The sequence below is a fragment of the Acinonyx jubatus genome, chromosome B1, assembly GCF_027475565.1.
Source record: "Acinonyx jubatus isolate Ajub_Pintada_27869175 chromosome B1, VMU_Ajub_asm_v1.0, whole genome shotgun sequence".
Classification (NCBI taxonomy): Eukaryota; Metazoa; Chordata; class Mammalia; order Carnivora; family Felidae; genus Acinonyx; species Acinonyx jubatus.
This window is the reverse complement of record NC_069382.1, coordinates 185,601,424-185,625,157: the sequence shown is the minus strand read 5'-3', so window position 1 is coordinate 185,625,157 and position 23,734 is coordinate 185,601,424. Positions and strand designations below refer to the sequence as shown.

Here is a 23,734-nt window from a genome sequence, read left to right as displayed (position 1 = left end):
TTTTTAGTGTTAAAGACAATCAGATCAGGTTTAGAAATTTTACATGTGTGAGGCACAGAGTCATACCGCCAGATAATGAGATTCTTGTGCGTTACCCAAGACTACATTTACCAGTAGCAGGGAAAGTTAAACCCAGCAGGCTAGTGTTACTTGAGGAGACCAGAGTACAAGTGGTTAGGAATGAGAAGACCATCATAGAATGTTAATCCTGAGAGAGACCTCGAAGGTTTCCATTCTTTTTAACATCATCATTTTCGTAAAATTAAAGATAAAGCACTTGGTTCAAAACACACACTTACAAACTAAGACAGTGAAGGATCAGATGGAGATAGAATTTAGAATTCACACAGAAACAGAGGAGCCAGGATGTAGGAAGTACGGGAGAGAAGACACAGAAGTCTGTGCTAAGATTCGTCGGCTGAAGGTCTGAAAGGTATCACCGATAATAATATCTGTACCATTCTTTCTCCCCGGAAAATGAGAAAAGTGCTAGCTTGCTTCTCAATGGTACGTGACCCTGTGCCAGGAAAGGTCCTGAAGCTGTCTCTGATGTATCTTAGTGCCCTCATTATCCAAAGATCAACTAATTTGCCCCGTGTTTGACTGAATAATTGTAACATTACTTTTTGGAGAAGTGGGGGAAAAAAAAAACCTCTCCTCTTACTAATTCCTTAATTCAGAATAATTTCATTGCACTATTGGAAATCACATCTAAACAGAATCAACCTGTCACTAAATGCATGGCTGAGAACAGATCCTTTCCTATTTACAGGCAGCAGAAGTGCCCGGGCTTTGCAGGGTAGTAGAGAAGGAAGTGAAGTGGGTAAGAGAAAAGAAAACAAAAGTGCAGAAAAATAGTCCAGAAGCACTGAAATAAAGTATGCTTTTGCATAGTTTTGACAGTCTTTCTCTTGAATCATATACAGACAAGTGGAGGTTAGTGCAGAGAGATTTTCTCAGGAACAGTCAGAGCAGGCACAACACTTCATGTAAACACTCCTTTGGATTTAACAAAGTCCACCAATTGACGAAAAAATTATTTTGCTTGTCCTTTCATACGAGTGACTTTTTTCAAAAAAATACCTTTGTTCTCAGAAGATGCATGGCCTGAGATACGGTGCATTCAGAAAACTTTTAAGGAAAACTTTGGTCCTATGAGAGCCAGATATTCTTAATGCTTTAGCACCAAGAAGGACTTAAGTTTCTGCTAAGAATCAGAAGAAGCTTGTAACCATGAGCCATGTAGAACAGGGGTGAAATTACCAACTTTTCGGCAGCATCTCAACTTCTGGTGGTATAGGGAAATCTGCTTTTCAGTCCCTGTAGAACGAGATTCGCTTGAGTGCTTTCTGGCATGCTAGGGCTTCCCCTTTGTTATAGTATGCATGATTTAAAAGAAGCAGTGTCAGCACTGATTTATACATTGACAGCTAAGGATAATAAGATATGGGCAAACATACAGCTCACCCTTTTACAGATTAACCTGGAGACTGCATTAGGCAAATTTGATAGCATTAAAAGATTTTGCCAATTTGTCTGGAAACAATTTCTCTTTTGTAGTGTGTCAAGGGTAACACTTCATGCCATTGTACTAATTTAAATGGCTTTGATAAATTGTTCAAGAGGTTAGAGAATAGTAGTGTAGATATATATTTAGCACTTTAAAATAAAAAGGCTGTTAACTTAATTGTTAAATGAATTTAATCTGTAAAAATCAAAAGTGCCCAAGAATGGAAGTGTTTTCTTGGAACCACAGCATCCATATTACATCATGAAGCTTTAAAAGTCTTCTTAGAAAATAAAATTATACTTCTGCATTACTTCCTAATAACTAGAAATGCTTTAAGCTATTACAGTAGCATGGATGGTACCTATTATTTGGGGAAAGCCTTAGTTTATAAAAGCAATAAAAGCATATCTTCTCCAGAGTTGTTTTTTTTTTTTTTTATGTTGCATGTCCTAGATTGTACCATTTGCATGACATCAAGGTAGTCTTATGTCCCCTAGAGACCTTCTTAAAAATGAGATGTATATTTCATGAGACATTCTCTATGTACATAATTTCTAAAGTAAGGAATTTGAAGAGGCCCCTCTGAAAGTCACTGGATTAAATCATTGCACCTTTATTCAGTATCCTTCTGAGAGAAACAGCTATTTTATAGGAATGTTTAAACAATTCTTTTTAAGAACACACCTCAAATGTAAATTAGCCCTTTTGGTGTATTTCGCACTTGAAACAAGGGCAAGATTCATTTGTATGAAGATCATAGTCTTACCCCTGTACATTTGCATTCCCTCCCAATTCATGAAGAACTGACAACTCACCTGACCAGTTCATCAAACATTTTGTTTCTGTCTCAAGTGAACCATTAAAATGCTCTTTCTTTACTGGAATAAGAATATCGCTAAGCAGCAAGCTACTAGTTTAAATAACAGCTGCTTATTTAAAAAAAAAAAAAACAATGTAAAGATAGGACAGATAGGATTTCATACTTATTAGCTGTTTATTTCAAACAAATTCCTCGGCATGGATAAAGGAAATTTTAGTTCCAGAAACAACTAGCAGGAAAAGCCAACTTCACCAAATTTGGAGCAACTTTGTTTTTGTTTGTTTGCTTGTTAGTTTTCATCTTTAAATTTTAACAAATAAGTGCTCAAACTACAAGAGAACATCCATTTGTTTGCATTTCGTATTATTTAGAAGGAACTGAGAAAGCTTTTAAACTTTTTGCCAAAGGTATATGTAGTGTTTTAATGATGTTGCTGCAGTATGTGTTCATAGCGTTTGGAGCTAAAATTAGCATCTTTGAGGAAAGTAAAAAAAAAATCAATTTTTAATACTTTAAAAACTTCTGGAAATTTGGGAAGTTTCTTAATTGAAAAGTATGTCATATTTACAGTGCAGAGAATTCGCATGTAACGAACAATTGCAAATCATGGGAATGGTGAATATTCACGTAGAACAAGACTGGCTTTCTAAAGTGTATTCCTGGTTGAGAATAGCAGGGAGGTGTGTGGGACCTCATTTCTCTCTCTTGACTGGGAGTTCTCGAAGGAAAACTGCTTTTAAAAGAAGGAAACCTAAAAGTAGTCTTGCTCTTTCTTGCCAAGGATAGTGAAATTAACATGCAGCTGGGCTTCTCTGATAAATGGATTCTGTTAGGTCACTGAGGGGGTGCATGTGACATTAAGTGATTTACAGTCCTTTACCTTAATGAAATTGTTTCAGCAAGATGACGCTGAAAGCTCTTAATGGATAGCTTTTCTTGATGTAATGAAATTGCATTCCTATGGCATTTAATATAAGATGCAGTTATTATTTACTGGAGCTTTCCAAGGGCTGCTATTTGCACAGACAGTTCAGAACAAAAAGAGATTTCAGTAGCGGCACCGAGGCCAGAATGGCTTGTGACATTCTTAAGCGGATGAGTGTATTTCTGAGAGCATTTCAGTTAGTGCAGTCAGAGCTTCGGAGACCCTTCAGGAGACTTCTTTTCACCCAGCGCTGCTAGTCTCCAGCCTTTTACTTATATTCTTCTAATCTATTTACAGGCAACTGGATTACAACCAGATCAGCTGTATTGAAGATGGAGCATTTAGGGCTCTCCGGGACCTTGAAGTGCTGTAAGTATTGCTTGTTTCTCTTACTCTTTTGAACGGGGGCTTTGTGTCTGGGGAGTGCTAATGTGGAAGCTTATCTGCTCGCTCGAAACCTAGCGTCAAAATGGTCTCTTATAAAGATACCTTAAATAACTCATGGGGAATATATGAGTTGAAATGTGTGTGTGCACAGCCGTGGGTATCATTTCCGCATATTTAGGCGAAAATGTCTATTTAAGGAGGACATTCAAATGTTCACAATACCATCTTTCAAGTGTTTCTCCTTGTAACAAAATATTCTCATTCAAAGGACTGGTGAGTCTCCCTAGAATTGCCAAATATTAGGATAAAAGCAGTTGTATAAGAAAAATTACAATAAAAAATGAACTTCTTAGTTTCTGACGAGTTGGGTTATTATATAGTTGCCATGCAATGGAAAGATGTTGTCTCATTTTAAAATGCCATTTTTAACCAGATAGCATCATTTTTGAAAGGTGATTCTAGAAATCTGCTTTTCTGATTCTAATAGGTTGCCCATTGGGTCCATTTTAAAGTCTTCACACTGACTTAGGAAAGCACAGCACACAGACTTGAATTATAACTGGCATCCTCTCTCTTTCCTTACTGGGTAGACATGGCTGACAAAATGGACTAGAGGCAACCCGGTAGTCTCTACAGACCTTTGACTTGGTACAATAATTTTAATGGAATTATTATGATGAGAAATTATTTTAATGTAAACTAGAGTTACTCAAGCCATTGAAGCTGCCTGTACATTTCTGGAATTTTTTTTTTTCCAGCCAGAGACTCACAAGTCTAGCTTTTTGAATATATTTACACATTTCTCCCCCCATATAAAATATTTTTCTGTGCTACAGTTCATCCCTGGCTAAATTTATTCAGAAATTCAAAAATTGACTTAAATGTTGAAGAGGTTTGGCAATTTTAGTCCATGTGGTAAAAGTTATCTGGGACTCGTGATATCCTTCCGGAAAAAAAAAAAAAAAAAGATCCCATTACTTTATAAATTGAGTTTGAGGAACAGAATGGAATTCAAGAAAGAAAGTTTGAGGTCTCAACAAAATAGCTTATTTAATCAATATTTTATATATGATTTTGATTTTAATTGCAAGTAGATGTATGGAACTTGTAGCTGTGTCATGTGCAAAGTTACTGGTTATTTTTAAGGACTTAATGTAAGAGTTAGTCGATTGAGATAAATCGTGTTGTAAGATATATACTGTTGTCTACCCACATCATGAGAAGTTAACCTTTCTTTCTGTTGGTAACAGCCTAATTTTTTCTATAGGAAACCTATTCAGAGTGCTTATCATACACATTGTGTTTAATAACGCCACTAGTTGTGTTTCAGACCCATTAATATACAAAGCTCACTGTTGCTATTTCAGAGTCAGAATAGTTAGGATACAACTATGATTTCATGATAGCAGTCTGATGTCAAAACCATAGTCAGTGTCATAAACTTGGTATATGAAGAGACAACCCTGAGTGTTACTTAATTGAATGGAGCTGATCAGGCCAAGAATGTGTTACTAAGTAGGTGCTTCTAACTAGGAATAGGAATGACACCAAACATTTTATGGAAAATTTGCTGAATATTGTGGATGGACTAAAATCCCATAAAGTACTTTGTTATTCATTAAAAGAGCTTAAATAATTCACGTATAACACACACACACACACACACACGCACACACACGCACACAATACCTACTCTATGCCAAGCACTGTGCTAGGCATTGAAAACTCTATCCACAAATACAGTAACTATTCATTTGCTTATTTGTTATAAAGTAAACAGTGTTTTTAGAAGAGTAAGTTTGTGATGATACAATCACCTCCTGCGTTGTATTTGTCATATTAGCAAAATATCTAGAAGGTAACTTTACCAAGACCCTCTTGTTGTGTCTTGAAACACAACAAAGAGTAAAAAATGTTCTATGGTTCATGGAGTAAAAATCAAAATCCAAAGTGTTAGGAACTCTTTTGGGGTCCTTAATATATAGGTTTCAAAGAGATCTATAATGGTCAGAGTGTGTTTGCTAAAAAAAAGAAAAAATTAACATTAGTACATGATACAAGAAAGTGTGAATTCTTTCAAAACAATTTAAATATTTTATATTCAAATTTGACAAAGTCAAGCAGACATTCTTTTAATATGTGTTCATTTTTAAATCTTCGTAATTCATAGAATCTTTGGAGAAATTATTCTTTGAAAAATTTAAGGGTAATTGGATGAAATACCAAAGACTGGGATTTATCAAGCCCAAATCTCTTGTCATGTAAATGAAAAGTTATTCTATTAGAAACATTTCCAGAAAGAAAGTTGTCTGTTTTTCTTATTTTTAGCGTCTATGACCCGTTACAATATATCTTCTTATTATGTGGAGATAATGAAGAATTAATTAATTTGCAAATCACCTTAAATTTCAGACTCCCAATGTTTTAGATCTTCTTAAAACTTTTAATTCCATGAGCCATTTCTCAATGTATGATTATACTGAGGCAAAACAAGGGGATGGAAGTAATCATACTGGACCATTGACAAAATTTGTTAAATTAAGATATAAATTAGGGTAAAGAGAGTGAATAAAGTTTGAGAAGGAAAAGTCCAGGTAAACGAAAGCAAGGGGAGTCAGTCTATCACTTGTATGTTCATGGCAACCTGGCAAATTGTGGAATTCTGATTGGTATGATTCAGAAATGTCTCTGTTTTTAATATGAAGATACCATCTCAAAAATAACATTGGAAACTAAATCTAGATCAATGTTTTCTGTTTCTTTGGACAACATCTAGTTTTGTATTGTTTGTTTTATTTCTTTTCCATAAAATAGGCATCATTTAATTGAATCGAGACATAGTGATTCATATCCATTAAATATCAGACTCCGCCAAATCCTATGCTGAGCACTAAGGGAATAAGAAAGAATAAATCAAGATCTAAGTCTGAGAGTAACTATATGATTACCAAAACTAAAATTTCGTATTTGTACATCAAAATGTACTTTTGTACAAGAATATATTCTTGCTGCAAAAAGAAAATCTTGAGGTTGAACATAGAAATATAGTTTCGTTTAGAAGAAAGTGTTCACAAATAAAGAAGTACAATAGATACATTTGCATTGTTTCAGAATAGGAATTAGTCACGACCATAACATACATGTCATCAGATGTAATTAGCAAATATTTATTATTAATTTTAAAATAATTTAATTTCATTGGTTCCACATATCGGTCCACTATCAGGTATCAATGTCAATATCACTTTGCCACATCAATACTGAATAAAACCACTAAGATAATCTATTTCTTCAGCTGCACTTTGCAAAGTGACATTTTGAGAAAAGACTCCAGACTGATAGCCACCAGCTTCAGCATTCAATGAAAACACTCTTTGGTGTGGAATCATAAGAAATTAGAGTTCAAAATTAATGCATGCCTACTGCATGTGATGAATTACTTTAAAAAATGTTATCCCTAAAGTCACATTTCAGTATGTTATGTACTCTGAAGATTTTAGCCATATAAAGTCAGCATAAATTTTGAGGGTGGGAAAAGGGGTCATTTGAAAGTAAATCCCTTTGAGAAGTGAAACCTTTTAGTTCAAACATCAGGATATATTTTAATGGCGTTTGAAAAAAAAATCTCATTTCACTTGAGTACAGAAAAATGCTACAGGCTTTTAGATAACGTGAACCAACCAATTCAGTGCTTTATAGGTCCTTCATAAAGTGGGATTTTTTTTCGCCTGTGCAACTTACTTCAATCAGTTGCATTAGTTTTTATATCATTCAATACATTGCAAAACTGGGTAAGAAAAGAAAGTGTGTCTTCTAGATCGGTAGCCTCTGTGCCCCACTTTACTGAGAAGTTCAAGTGAATCCCTGAACCCCTGAACACCCCAAATCATACCATTCACAACTGCAGCCTCCAGCTGGCCAAAAGTGGCCTCATAAATGTATCCTGCTTTCGTCCAAACAGATGTAGCCCACAGACTCTTTGAAATGTCCGAATTAGTTGCCAGTATTTAAAAATTAGGAGGACAGATCTGAAATTTTCTGTTTCCAGCGTCTCCTGAGAACATCAGATCGGTTGGCAGCCTTCCATTAGCACGGAGCAGTGGTCCATCGGAGCTGAGGACTAGCTGCTATGACAGAGAGTGTCATCGCTCGCTTACCAGGGTCTCCAGTGACCCCAGCCCTCTGCCTGCTCCACTCCATCTCTCGTCCCTGTTGCGTTTCTTAACACGCATCCTGCTTCTCTCATTTACTTCCCTGCCCAGCCTCCATTGGCAAGAGAATTTGCATAGTCTAATTCAAACCTTTCTCCATTATCAAATTGCATCTGTGGGCCGTTGATCCTGTCATCCTGACTCCCTCAGGAACTTGCCCACTTTGCTCACCACATCATGGTGTCTTCTCCATACTAGAATCATTGTCCGTATTCGCATTGCACAAACACAGCCCTGGGATAGCCTCCTTCTCACTTTCTTGTCATAACCAGACTTCCCCAAAGGGAGAAAAACAATCTCTTCTTCATGTTATTAACTATAAGTTTTTATAATTTGTACTCCATCTTCCCACTTGGACAATATGCTATTTTAGGACAGGTTTTATGCCTGATTTATTTTATACTGTTCCATGTTGCCATAAAATGAAGAGCCATCTAGGAAATATTAGATGAATGAATGGGTAGTAGTTGTAGTGGTAGTAGAAAAGCCATAATAATACAACAATGCCTGTGTTAGGGGAAAAGTAGTAACAATTTGAACCAAGCAAGAGTTATGCTTATTTTCACTGTCTCTCCCTTGGTTGCCCATCTTCCTGACTCCAGCATCCAGAAACCGTGATCTGTACCACATGGAAGTTTGCAAGGGACAGGATATGTGCCTAGACTTAGAAGTATTAGAATGTACAGGGTGCCCGGGTGGCTCAGTCGGTTAAGCGTCTGACTTCGGGTCAGGTCGTTATTTCACAGTCCGTGAGTTTGAGCCCTGCATTGGGCTCTGTGCTGACAGCTCAGAGCCTGGAGCCTGCTTCGGATTCTGTGTCTCCCTCTCTCTCTGCCCCTCTCCTACTCATGCTCTCTCTGTCTCTCAAAAATAAACAATAAAAAATTTTAAGTAAAGAAGTATTAGAGTGTATTAAGCTTTTAATAAACTGCCCTAGCCTGACACTTTATCCCTACCCAATGCAAGTACCAAATGTAGATATCGTTCTCACTACTCAGATTTCAACAATGGCTGATGTCCACAATAGAGAATAATTAGCAGGACTGTGTTCCAGGATCTGACAAAACCAATTCTGTGCTATTGCTATGAAATTTAATTTGGAAATTTCAAATATGTTCATTTACTCATGACACTAATTATACATAGTGCCCCTCTAAGGAAGTGTAACTGCCCAATTTTACTAATTGTTGACTGCCTCATGTTATTCCTTAACCAGTGTCATAAATACACACACATGCATACCCATGGTGCATAAAGCAATATGTGAATAGTCAAAGACATTATGGCTAAAGACATAAATCTGTAATAAATATTTAATAAAGCTGAATGCATAGTAAAGTGTTAAAGTATGGCATTTATTTATCCTCTTGTTTATAACATGGGGCATTCTTTATGCCGTCTCTACCAGATAGTTGCCCTGCATAAACATAGTTGCAAGAAGCATTCTCTGTATTATCATATAGAATGATCAGTAAATTTTAATTACCTAAAATTTCTAACTTTTTTTGTTTTATTCTACAGCACTCTCAACAATAACAACATTACTAGACTTTCTGTGGCAAGTTTCAACCATATGCCTAAACTTAGGACTTTGTAAGTAGCCGCAATGTATATATGTCAATGTCATCAATTAAGGGTTCCCCTTAAGTACCATTTTTAGTAAACAAAAAACAGTACCACAAGTTCATTATGGGGTAGACCAGGCAAACACCACTTTTTAAAAAGTACTAGATATGGTATTTGAATAAATGAACTATTATTCTGAAAACACGAAAGCTTTCCTTTAAATGATATGCATTATGGAAAGTTGGAGGGGGGACGTTTACTTTGAGCTATTGTGGAGGTCACATTTCATTAAGAAATGTAAGACTCCTTGATTGGCTGTCAGAAATGATAAATGGTAAATCTTTATGATTTTATTACTGTACAGCAAGCCGACCTAATAAAGCTAAACTGGCTCTCCAACATTCTTTGTAATGTAAAATTACACCATAACCCTCCAGTGCTTCTATAATTAAGGTTGTGTCAGCATTTTTATTTAAAAATATCTTTTCAGGAGATGGACATTAAAATATTTTAGGTGAATAAAAACTTGTTTCCTAGTAAAGTATTTGCTACAACTGTTTTTTTTCTCTTGGAGAAAAAATAATCTTTAAAGCTCAGCATGGGGATATTTAGTTAAAGCATTTTCAGAGATAAATCTCATTTGAATGGGGTTTAAGAATCACCTTGACCTTAAAAATACATTATATACCACATGTGGGAAATGGTGGGAAACATGACCAAAGCTTTGGAGTTCTGGAATAATATGTGTTTTTAAGTAGGGAACATAAATTTTGATTGGGTTTTCAAAATAGTTTTCATTTTACAGTAGGTTATAACTGGAAACATATAGCTTTTATTTTTTTCTCTTTAATGAAAAATCATTTGAATTGCCAGCTTTTTAATGAATTAGGTAACACCAATCTTAAAGTCCTTTTTTTTTTCCCTCTCTCACTAAAATGTAGCTCTGTGTATGATACAACACAACATGATCATTTCCTTGGAATATGACTTAACAAAATAAAGAAATTCTCAAAGTATGCAGATATAACATAAATTTTATTTCCTTGGTACTCTTCGGTTGAGCCTAATTTGACCAAATTAATACCAAATATAGTTCACTCAGACTATATTTGATGAAATTAGCTCCTCATTACCTTTAGTGATTTGTAAAAACAAACTGAACAAGCTCTTAATCCTTGAGAAAATAAAGCCACCAAGACTGTAGAAATATCCATCATCCACGTTTTTGATAGTATGCCTTATTTTCCTACAGAAATCCATTAGCGTTTGTCTTGCTAATCAGGTTTTTAAAGTTTTATGTTCTCTCATTTTAAATTTGTACACACCTAACTGGATTATTGTAACGGGCTTGGTTTAGATGAAAATATTTAGAGAACAGCGAGGTGGAGTGTGCTAAGCGGTTTCCAAAGGATGCCACTCTGACTTCCAAACAAACTGAACCGGAGGTCACCCAGCTTTCCCAAAATGTAGCAATGTGGCATTTTGTTTGGTGGCACGCCGTCTAAGTTTTGATGCAAGACAGTCTGTTCCATATCTACACAGGCTCAAGGAGAATGTAAAATAGTTATCTAACTTGAAATTCCCTTGCTTTGGTGTTTCATTATTCTATATTATCATTGCTACTTAAAAATTCCACTTTTATGGTCCAATTATCTTTCTGGACTGAGTTCCATGTTTTAATATCCATTACTGTTATTGGGTTAGAATTGAGCACATCAGCTAAAAAGGACTAAAATGGTATTACTGTGTCATAGATGATTCTGGAAATGATGCTTTGATTTATAGTTTTGGATGTCCTTTTCTTTAGTTTGAGAAAACATAAAAGCCAATTTGAAGTCATTTACCTAATTTAGTGGATACATTTGTCTGATATTTTATTAATGGAAAAGTGCTATTTGCCACTTGGAGTGGCTCCATGCTCTGGTATGGATCACTGCCAACATAGAGAGGGGGCTCACTTAATTCCTTCACTCCTAGCCATTTATGTCTTTTCATTTCAGTTCCTGCTCTTTGAGGATAGGGTCCCAAGAGCCCAAAGCAGCTAATCCCTTTTTCTGCTATTAAACAAAAAGAAGGAAATCAGAATAGGGACATGAAAGAAGTGTTTTATATTGAATTATTATTCTATCTTGTTCAGCAAAAAACGAAAGTGACCTGCAAAAAAGATTTTGCAAGCAGTTTTTACAGAAACTAACAACAGCAGGACTAACTGATAACTCATACTGGGAGCCACAACTTTTATTTATATGGCCCCGCCCCCACCCCACCCCAATTGGCCACCAGTATGTGGGGACTGCAGAGCAATTTGCCTTGGACATACCTATTTCTTTTTACCGTTTTGAGTGAACGTAAGAAAACTATTTTTATGGTCGTGTTCAAGCTTCTGTATATTTGCTTAACTTGGCAGTAAATGAAGAGTAAGTTGATTCTCATCATTTTTAGAAAAATAATTAGGTTGGGACTTACTAAGCTTTATCTACTTACATGTTAAGAAATAAAGTTACATATTATTATGAATACATTTTTTAATTCTTGGAATAACTATTTTGTTTTCTTGCCTTAAACGTCCCTTCTTCTTATGTAGTCGCCTCCATTCGAACAACCTATATTGCGACTGTCACCTCGCCTGGCTCTCTGACTGGTTGCGACAAAGGCCCCGGGTTGGTCTCTACACTCAGTGTATGGGTCCATCCCACCTGAGGGGCCATAATGTAGCTGAGGTTCAAAAACGAGAATTTGTCTGCAGTGGTAAGAGAGAAAGAACCTTTATGTTGTCATATTATTTTTTGCTTCTATGTAAGAGAGCTGTGGAGAACGCATGCTTTAAAAGTTTCAGTGTTTTGCTCACTAACATGTGCAATTGTGCACTAATCACTCCATGGGAATCCTCGGTTTCAGTGATATTGATAATATGTTCTAAGACATTTGTGAGTGATTGGCCATTACAGATTACTCGTACTTAATGTATGATGAAAGGTTTTTCAATTTTCACTCCTGGGGAAATATAGGAGATTCCTAGATTTAAATTCTGTTTGCTACTTATTTTGCTGTTATGTAATAATTTAGATCTACTTTTATGTTAACAAATGGAAATATGATTCATCTTGCTGGAAAATTCAGGAAAGTATCTCAACTGTAGTTGCAGAGTGACAAAGCACTTTCCGTGCATACTAGTGGTTCACCTCTACAGGAAAGAGATAAATGAGTAGCTTTAGTGATGAAAATCTGAAAACGAAAATTAGGCGTGACCTATGTAAAATATCAAGTAACATTTACTTAGTTCTTTCTATATGTTTGATCACCAGCCTAAGTATTTCACATATACTTAGCTCATTTCACCTGCCTTAGAACAACTGTAGTGAGATATAATATTATATCTATATTAGAGATTAAACTGTTGAGGAAAAAGATGCTAAGAAGCCTTGTCCAAGGTCATATAGTTGAATCCATGGATCTCAAGCTTAGGCAATCTGATTGCCAATTCATATATATTTATATTTATGTTTATACTTATTTATAAAATGTTAATATTACCTGATCCATATTAGCATAATTTATCATATATGTATGTGTGTGTGTGTGTATATATATATATATATATATATATATATATATATAGTTCTGCTTCAGAAGTGTCTGTTCAAGATACAGTCACACAAAATGTTTAAATATATATAACACATCACAAATAGTTCCTTAGAGGATTGAAGACATATGAGTACAGAATTCTCATTTATCGTTATCTTTTAGACCCTTTTGTGTACTTCTCCACACTTCTTATAACCCAAACAAAATTTTCTTATAATGACATGGAATGTTCTCCTTAGGTCTGATTGCTTTTTAAGAAAATTAAATAATGAAATGACTAACAAACTGTTACTAACCACTTTTTTTCTCTCTTCACTTTTCCCTTCCTGTTTTCTAGATGAGGAAGAAGGCAAGTTCATGTTTCTTTTTTAGACTGAGACTATTTTTATAACGGTTGAGAGCTTGTTAAGAGGGCTTGGGTTAGTGACTGGCCTGCAGCCCCTTCCCGGCATTCTGATCGCTCAGGCCCTCTCCCTGCAGATCAGAGAGGGTTTGTCCTGCTCCAGTAAACTGTGTGTGCAGATTCCCATTCAGTACAGCACGGCCGCCATTCTGTCGTTCATCATTCCAACAGTGAAATCTCATTTCAAAACAGTTTTGTTTCCAAATACTGAGTAGTAAAAATACATACACACAGGTAACTACTTAATGCTAAAATCGCAGGCTATGGAAGCCAAAAATAGAACTACCTAGCTTAACAATTACAGAATGGCTTGTTACAAACTATTATAACTTCAGAGAAAAGGCAGATTTTGAACCTACCAAGATTTGAAGCTTAGCAAGATCTAATTTCCCCCACATTTATTGGTACACAATTACTTATTTAGAATCAACAGTTATGTCTGTTCTCCTTTCTTTTTTTAAAGTACAGTACATTATGCTACATACATTTAGTAAAGACCAAATTCTCTTGAAGCTTATTAGAAATGAAATATAGGTTAGTCTGACACTGCTGCTTTTTTTGGAACTCAGAATCGTTTTGAATCAAATTCTAGTTTCCGGTCTGAGTTTAGCCTTTCTTAACAATTATTTCAAGTGGGAAAAATTATCATTTTCATAATTAGTTTTAAGAATCTCATTTGCTTCATCTGAGTGTTGACCCAGAACTATAAATGCATGCTTCCTAAAATATATCTTAGAAATACAGGCCCATTTTATGCTCAGATATTTAGAGAAATACGTTTCTGTTAAATAACATGTTTTGTTGTTTGAGATGAACTCATAAATTTCACAATGATGACTTTCAGGAGGGAAACTGTTATTGTTGTTTGTTTCTTTTTCAGGTCACCAGTCATTTATGGCTCCTTCTTGCAGTGTTTTGCACTGTCCAGCTGCTTGTACCTGTAGCAACAATATCGTAGACTGTCGTGGGAAAGGTCTCACTGAGATCCCCACGAATCTGCCAGAGACCATCACAGAAATGTATGTGCCCTGAAATTCCCTCTCATCTCTCCACCTCCACAGTGACCCAAACCATGACTTTCTTTAGAGACTCTGGGTTTATCGAAGGCAAATATGCATCAACTAACTTAGACAGATATTCCTTGCAGAATTGTACTGAGCCTTACTCTGTTGAAGAAATTACCTTGTTGAAGAGGTTAGGATTTTTCTTTCTTTTTTTTTTTTTTTAACATAGGTAGAATTAAAAAGAATGCACTTTCAGAATAAATAGTTCTTTCCCTTTTCACTGGGAAGGTGTTAGTAGGCTATTTAGGAAAAAATAAGAGTGGTTGTACATAGTCTGACCATTTGGATCTGGAGATCTGCTCCTGTCCAGGTTCTAAAAGAAGGACCAAACTGGGGTAATAAATCATAGGAACGACAGAACTAGATGATGTTCTGCCTCTTTAAGAGCTCACTTTTATAAAGCAGTGTCGCTGTTTTGACTATTGTATGGTCTACCATAAAATACAAAAAAGATATAATTATAAAGTCAAAATATATAAGATTTTTAAATTAGTGAGCATTTTAATCTATTTGAACCAATGGCTGTCTCTATCAAAAGTTAAATTGTCTTGGCAAAGAATTTCATATCTATTTTGTATGCAGCTGCTGGGTGCATTGTCCTTGCCAGATAGAAGTCATGTGGATAAAACAAGGTCATGTAAGATGTCAAATGAACTGTTTTTCTCACCTTGAGAAGAAAGCATTAGGGAAAATCTTTACCTCAATATCCATTAACTAAGACAGCACCTCATAGCCACTCAGCTCATTATATTATTATTTTAGAGTTCAGTTCCAAAGTTTAAATAAATAGTTTTGAGTGTTTTGAATTGAAATGGTAAAGTAAGATTAAGTCCTTATAAGTCTACATAGTAGGCACAAAAATTAAGTTATTTTCAAAAACTATGCATTTTTTGCCAGTTAACTGCTCTAATTTACTTTACATGTGAATAACGTTAATTCACAAGACCCACTAACATTATTTAAAATATCTAATATGTACTTAAGAGTATTCTTAGAGCTTTGCAGTGTAAGACATGATCATCTGTGAAGACGCTAGAATCTGTGGAGGTTTGGCAAAGACATGAAATAATGTATGCACATAATATTATAGTCATCGAAATTTTAGTCAATGGAAGCTACTTTGCTCATGGAAGACATTTATGAGAATTTTTTAGCTGAACCTTGAAAAAAGCATAATATATCGTTTTGGAAGAGGTGGGTGACATTGCACAAAAGAGAAATGTCAGGGATGAAGGACAGAGGTGGTGGTGAGCATTATGTTTTAGAGATTGTACAGTCAATCCTAATTAGAGTAATAGGTGCGTGTTGAGGCATCATGCAAAATAATGCCTCAGAAAAGACATCTACGTATAATTTTAAAGCCACAGATTAATGAAGGATTTTATCTTAATCAGGAGAGGTAATATAAGAGGAACTAGATAATAGACATAGTAAGTTTTCAAATAGGGAAATAATATATTTATCTATCCAGGCAACAGCATTTATTAGGTAAACACTTATTGTTATAAAAGGCAGCACGAATTTTCCAGAGATCTTCCATCAAGTGACTAGCAAATTGGACACAAATTGAAAGCTATGACATGAGGTACAAATTAATACACGTTGTAAGAGGGGAACAAATGAAGTTCAAGGCATTTATGCAGAGGGTGTAAAGTGGGGGTCAAGTTACAGTGGTTAATTAAAGGCAGAAAGCTTTAGTTAGAAGCACAAGTCCACCTACCATTCACTATCTGTGAGACTGTAGGCAAGTTATTTATCCTCTGCAAGCCTGTCTCCTCACCTGAACATAAGGGTTGTTGTTCATTTGAAGTGAAATAATACATATGCTTAGTATATAGTAGTAATTCAATAAGTGATACTTTGATCGTTGAAGTGTTATTATAAGAGGTAACATCCGAGATAGGCCTTGAAGAATTGGTATTGAATGGAAATGCAAAAATGAGGACAGGGCTTTCAAAATGACCAGAACATCATAAGCGTAGGCACTAACAATGGAAATGCAAGATGCAACCAAACAGGGGCTCAGTATGGCATTTGGATCCCGAGAGAATGCAGGAAAATAACATTGGAAAGGTAGACTGGAGCCAGTTCATAGAAGGCCTACATAGTATAAGGACCTAAGTCTTTATTTGGAATGCACTTGAAAACAGGAGTTTTAATCTGAATCTCCAAGAATTAATCTTACAGCTGTGCGCCAGCAGTTGGCAAAAGACCCCATTGCCAGGCAAGAGGCCTCCTTAGGTGGCTATCATGTTGATGGAGGGGAGATGTCATAAAAGCAGGAGCTGTGTAGCTGTGGGGTAAAAGCAGGTAGGGTAGTTAATATAGGAGCAGAATTCATGGGATTGGGTATTTGGTGAGATGAGGGACTAATGGAGAAAAATGAGCCAAAGATGATGCCAGAATTAAGTGTGAGGGATGGGGAACTGGTGGTTTTATTATTGCATGTAAGAGGCTAAAGGGCAGGACAAAAGTTGGGAAGAAAGATGACGGTGAACAAAATTTGTGAAATCCTAAAGCACCGATGGGACTTTTAGAGGTATCAAAATAATACAGACTGTGGTAAATTGGAGGAAGACAAGGACTTGAGACAAAGATTTTGAAGTAATTAATAATACAAAATAAAAGTTGATGGTTAAATCCATGAAATGGCCAATAGAAAGGAGAACAAGAAAAGAGAAACCCAAGCGAACTCAGTAAAAGCAGCAGAGGGCCAGAATAGGTAAGAGAGGAAGGGGCTTCGTTTATCTGCGAAAAGGGTTTTTTGAAAAAAAACGATCGTCACTATGAAGGACAGACCAGGATTGATTTGAAGATGCAGAAAGCTGCAATCATTAGGAAGTCAGAGACAATGCTGTTAGAGAGAAATGAGAGTGTGAGGTGGTAAGATCTCTGTGGGAGCACAATGCTCCCCTGTGGGAGCACACAGGAGCCAGTGGATCAAGTCCTGATTATAGGAAGGACTGAAACACCGCCACGGATTGACAAAAGACCAGTGAGTTGTAGATAGACCAAAAGTAATGTGTGATATTTAAAGTGGTTTATCTCATGTAGGCTATTTTATTTTTTACAACAGAGTGTTTCTTCTATTTTGTATGCTGTATAGATTTTGTATTATTGTGGACTTTAGTACATAAAAGTTACACTAAATAATATGTCCCATTGGGTTTGCCTGTATTGAGGAGATGGTATATCAGATAAAGCTACAATAAATTAAATTTATAAGTAAAGATGAAAACATATGTGAAGCTCTAGGTGAATTTCACTTCTCTGATTATTACATTATCAGCTTTATCAGTAGAGCATCTGGTAATAAATCATATTGATCTTCAACTCCAACAAAATACCCCATTACCATTCATTATAGTGGCGTAACGTACTAGCTTAGTAACTCATTTCTTTTATTACTCTTTTATTTTTATTAGTATAAGAACATCAGTATGATTCATAAAATGTGGAAGTAAAGCTGTACATATTTTTTTGTTTTTATAGATTCCAAGTTTTTAATTCAAGATGAACTGAAAATTATAACTTCCCTTCATATTTTTCAAATAATTTTTAATCTGGATTTTGCCATAAATTATAAGTAGAATTTCTTTACTGCAAGTTGTCAGGCATTTCATTCAATGCTGTTGAGTTGATTTCCTTCTGTGTGTGCTATGTCTTTGTTCCTGCACCTGTCTCGTCATAGAATTCTAACAAAAAGAAAGTATGTAAGTGCTACATCAAGGAATGATCTACTGCCTGTTATTCTAGGTAGAAAAACTTGACTCAACTTTTCTTTCTTCTGCATTGTGCTTACAACTATAATTTCACACTTCTGGTATTTGCTCAGGCAATTATTTGTTAAGAGAGATGGGAAACATTCTTTTAAAGTTAGAATTGGAATAATTTGTAGGAGGAGGAGTGGAAAGAGACCAACATCTATCTAACAGTGTTGGATGCTGCACGCACATTATATCATGTGATTTTTCTCATTGACTTTTGATAGCGGTGTTTATGGAATCTTAAAATAGGAAAACTAATGCAGGAACATATGCTAGATGAATGTTGGTGGATTTTTCCAAGAAGCCTCATCATCCTGATGATTTTATATGGTCCAGGAGATACATAGAATATAGATACAGAGATAATGTGTGTATAGTTATTATATTTTGTTTATATATGTATATTTGCATGTTTATTTAAACCTGTCTACCCTACTGAAGTAGAAACTATGAAGTCAGAGTCAGGAACTAGTTCTGTTCTGATCACCACTGAATACCCAGGTACAAATCTAGAATGTGGCATATAATAGGCACTTGATAAATAGCAAATAAATACAGAATAAATGGATAATTTAAGCATTTACAGTGCAATTATCTCTAAAATAAGCTATACTGAACAAGATTAAAAATAAAACCTGAAGAAGCAGCCCATTATTTCCCTGTAGAAAAAAAATGGTGCTTTTAAGTATACAGTAAGTGAAAGTTAATGAATAGGATATCTAATGGCAAGAGCTAAAATGGAGCTATAAATACTTAAAATTCATTTGTTAAATTTCTCTATTCCCCATACTGGCTTGGACTCCACTCTCTACATGTGTCTGGGAGCTCCTTTTTTTTTCTCTGTTCTAGGCCGACCCATTCAGTACCTACTAGTAGCCTCCTTCTTTAGATACATTAATTCAGTCACTCTGTAGTTAAGTCTTAGACATCTTTCTCCAAGGCCATATTTTTCCAGTAATGAACCTTATAGACATTTACCTCAAATCCTTCAAAACTGACAACTTCACTTTGCTGTTTGTTTTGTTTTGTGAATAAGGCCCACAATGTTCAGAGATTGTGTTTAAAAGTGTTTTCAGTTGTGAAGCAGCTATGCTGGCCTCAGTCTGAGACTTAACTTGATTCTGGAGCTCATGTTCTTTCATTGATCCAGTTCCAAAGAAAGATAAACATGGCGTGGGCTTGTTGGGCTACCGTAGAAGAGAGAATTGAAAAAATCAGAAGGAAAGGCTAGCCGATACTCAGAAAACAGGGCAAGAGAAGCTTTGAGAAACTTACATATGAAGAGAACATAGATGGAGCATAAAGGCAGGCATTAAGGTATAGGAATGTGTGCAAAACTAAGAGCTATTTCATATTACTTTCTACTACAACTATTATATACACTATTATAGTGTGTGTCATCTCTCCTATTCTCTGTCAAATATTCTCACACGTCCCTGGATTTTATCTGCATAGAACTTATAGCAGTTGAAGTTGGTATTTTGATTAATATCAAATTATCCTTAATAGACTGTAAGCTTAAAAAGGGCAGGACTATGTCTGTTTTCCTTACCATTTCTGTGCCAACACTTAGCATAGTGGGATGGAGTAAAGAACAGTGTTGGGGGCAAATAGAAGGGGTCCAGGGCACACATTCTGGAGCGCCTCCAAACCTCCATTCTTCATGATAAACAGAAAATGTGACACGGGAATATGGACTAATGAAGACAGAGAGGGAAAAATAGAATGTGGAGTAGTAGAAGGTAAAGTAAATATAAAAGAAAGAAGCTCTTGGGGCACCTGGGCGGTTCAGTTGGTTAAGCGGCCAACTTTAGCTCAGGTCATGATCTCGTGGGTCGTGGGTTCGAGCCCCGTGTCCAGCTCTGTGCTGAAGGCTCAGAGCCTAAAGCCTACTGCAGAGTCTCTGTCTCCTTCTGTCTCTGTCCCTCCCCCACTTGTACTCTCTCTCTCTCTCTCTCATTGTCTCTCTCTCTCTGTCTCTCAAAATAAATTAAAAATATTATTAAAAAAAAAAAAAAGAAAGAAAGAAGATCTTACCCCCGCTGAAATCTTCCCAGCATTTTGCTGCTTTGAACTCTGCTGTTTAAAACCTTCTTTTCATACAGATAGAAGGCCTAAGGCAAGTCTTACGTGATCTGGCCCATGGCAACAAAATTATTAATAGCAAATTGATTCTCTATATATCAAATCCTCAGAATTAATTTCTTACATCACGTTTGAGATATAAAATTTTGAGTATGGTATGATGGATTGCTATAAAGTAGACATTTAGTTCTCTTCAATCTAGTTATAGATTTTCTGTGGCATATCACCTGTTCAAACCATTATGCCGAAGTACCATAAATCATGGAGAATAGTTAGTAAGAACATAGGTTGTAACAATTTAGTAGGTCTTGTTTACCTATGTCTGACTGCCTTCACTCTTGGTTGTTTAAGACCCCGAAGCTGAGAACCATACAATTCTTTCCTTTATTTGTTTGAGAGAAGGAGGTCAGGGAGAAGTTCAAATTATGGAAAAGGAAAAGATGGTAGGAGAGTTCTCAGGTCTTCTGAGGTTGTCTCAATGTTTTCTAAGATGGATTGGAAATTGTCAGAAGGTATAATGCATTTTTTTTCCGACACACTATTCAAATAGGTGAAATGGAAAGGAAACTCATCTTTGTGTAAACTACGGGTCTGCTTTTACTCTGCCAGCAATAAAGAAGGTTCCTTCAAAGAGACTTACAGTGATGGAGGTTAGATGTGAGGGCTCAGAGTACTTTGCTCTTTTTGTTTCCTCTGTGTCACTTCACGCATAATTATAAAGTGAAAAAAAGAAGGGACTCTTAAATGCTGTATCTTATTACAATCTTTTATGATATTGAATATAACTTAATTTTTAAGTTTATTTATTTATTCTGAGAGAGAGTGAGTGTACTGGGGGAGGGGCAGAGAGAGAGGGAAAGAGAGAATCCCAAGCAGGCTCCGTGCCATCAGCACAGAGCCCGACACAGAGCTTGAATTCACTAGCCGTGGGATCATGACCTGAGCTGCAATCAAGAGTCAGTCACTTAACCCACTGAACCACCCAGACGCCCCATGAATACAACTTTTAAAATGCATGTTTTCTTCCATTTCCGTTGAGACATTCTTCCCATATACATTTAAGCCCTTTTTGCAGGCTATTCCTGCATTTGCCCCTTTCAAATTTTTGAATCCTTAATTCTAATAAATAATACTTGCCAAACTGAATCCACATACTGTGTGTCAAAGTCATCTGACTTTCTATAGGGATGCCAAAGTTCCATTTGATTAACATGTTTTTAAATCACCCATTCTACACTAGCTTCTTAAGAGAGTTATAGGTATTCATGAAATTAGGTGTGACTTTTTATTTACCATGGACTCAGTGATGTCTCAGCTAATAACACAGCTAGTGCTGTTATTGTGTTATTGGTTGATTTTCTTCTCATATGCTAAAATTTTGAAAATAAAAAAATAAATGCAGCATGCCGTTCGACTAATTTTTGTAACACATATAAATTACCTTGACTCTACTTTTTAGACAACATAGATAAAATGTCTAAATAAAGCAAATTATACCATTTTAATATGGTGTGAAAGAAATAGTCCATAATCTGAGTTTGCCTTGCTAAATAAAAAGTAGGCTGATAATTTCAAAGTGAGTTTTCACTGTGAAAGTATTTAATTGTGTCATTATGAAAGTATTGAAAAAATTTAGAGATACATCCAACTTAAGAGTTATGAAGCACAAGAGAAAATAGGCAAAGTTAAGAAAGTAGTATAAAAATGAAAGTTTGTTGAAAGTTTTACTAGAGCATTTGATAACAACTGGAGAACTTTGTTAGCATTTTGAAGTTTTACACATTCCAGATATTTTTCTTACCTCAGATCCACTCACAGAATTAAGCTAGCATATAGCATATGCCAGACTTCTGGCTTTGCAGTTTATATTCTTATAATTTTGTGCTTTGCATGCTAATGAATAACACTCTCATATTCTATGTCTAGTAGAAATAATTATGACCTGGTACTTTAACAAAATCATCTTGTGTCCAGCCTTTTTTTTTGATAAAAGAAAAATACACTTGCTTTGGACCTACTGAAACACAATGTAGGAAGCTATATATTTCTGAAGGTTAGCAGAAACCTTTCAATTCTTTTGTAATGTAGAAAATAATGTCATACATTTTTAGCGAAACCAGATTTCAAATATGGAGCTATCATTCTACGTTCCTACTTTGATGTGGAGAATTAGCTGCATTTATGTATTTGGTTCTGAATTTCTTCCAATAACAGAAATGTGCTATGTAGCCCCCAAATCTCAGGCAGAAACTAGCTTTTCTTCTATCAAGTAATATAATTTTGTCTAGAAATGTCACTAAGTAAACAATCTTAAGATCAAAAGAAAGCTGTCATCAAAGTATATACATAGTGTGAATCCTTTCTGGCAATGTATTTTATGGGATTGGTAGTCAGAAAGTCATTTGATGTGAGAGAAGTTCATACACACTTTGCTCATTCTTAATTTTTATTTCCTTGTGCTTTTGGATTATAATTGCTGCATTTTATTATGATTCCATCCTGAATTAAGGGCCCAGAAAAAAGACATCATAATTTAGCTTCCTACCGAATGCAGAGAGCCAATTCATTATTCAGTGAACAAAACAAAGATCTCTATCATGTTCCCTCAGAACAAGCATTTCATATGTATTCTTAGTTATCAGTAGCCATGCTTAGTATAATCCATACAGTAGCTTTGATAATTCCACAGCAAAAGAAAAATGTAAGATAAATTATATAAAATAAATTTATAAATTTAGCTATACTTGTAGTTCCATAGACTATTCTTGAGTTCACTAATAATATTGGAGTGCTTTCATATTTATTTTGGCAGAATTTTCAATTTCATATGTGTATCTTCAATAATCTTTAACTGTTATTGAGTGAAATAGTGAGATAACTATCTTTAAAAAGCTGCATACATCCATTATGTGGATAGAATCACTGTTTATTAATAATATGCATTCATGATAAGAAAATTATTACCTATTTCCCCCCAATTTTTTTCTTTTCTCCTCCCAATTTTATTGAGGAATAATTGACAAATGCAATTGCATATATGTAAAGTGTACAATGTGATGATTTGATAAACTCATCAAATCATTGTGGACTGATTGCCAAGATCAAGATAATTAACACATCCATCACCTCACATAGTTAACATAGTTAACTCGTGTGTGTGTGTGTGTGTGTGTGTGTGTGGTGAGGACACTTAAGATCTACTCCCAATATTGTATTATTAGCTATAGTCACCATGCTATACATTAGATCCCCAGAACTTACTCTTTTTATAACTGGAAATTTGTAGCCTTTGACCTACATCTCCCCATTTCCCTGTTCCCACACCCCCTGGTAACCACCGTTCTATTCTCTGATTCAATTAAATTGGAATTTTTTTTTTTTAATAATCCACATACAGGTGATAGTATA

The 23,734-nt window shown here is 35.4% G+C and overlaps 1 protein-coding gene across 4 annotated transcripts in view; it reads left to right on the top strand.

Moving 5' to 3' along the window:
* The window catches only part of SLIT2 (slit guidance ligand 2), a 373,799-nt gene that overhangs the window by 229,998 nt on the left and 120,067 nt on the right, over window positions 1-23,734 (top strand). For all 4 annotated transcript variants that reach the window (XM_053217522.1, XM_053217521.1, XM_015085043.3 and 1 more), the window contains 4 exons: window positions 3,553-3,624; window positions 9,375-9,446; window positions 12,004-12,167; window positions 14,291-14,429. In XM_053217522.1, the coding sequence (XP_053073497.1) occupies window positions 3,553-3,624; window positions 9,375-9,446; window positions 12,004-12,167; window positions 14,291-14,429 (447 nt within the window). The remainder of the gene's footprint in view (window positions 1-3,552; window positions 3,625-9,374; window positions 9,447-12,003; window positions 12,168-14,290; window positions 14,430-23,734) is intronic.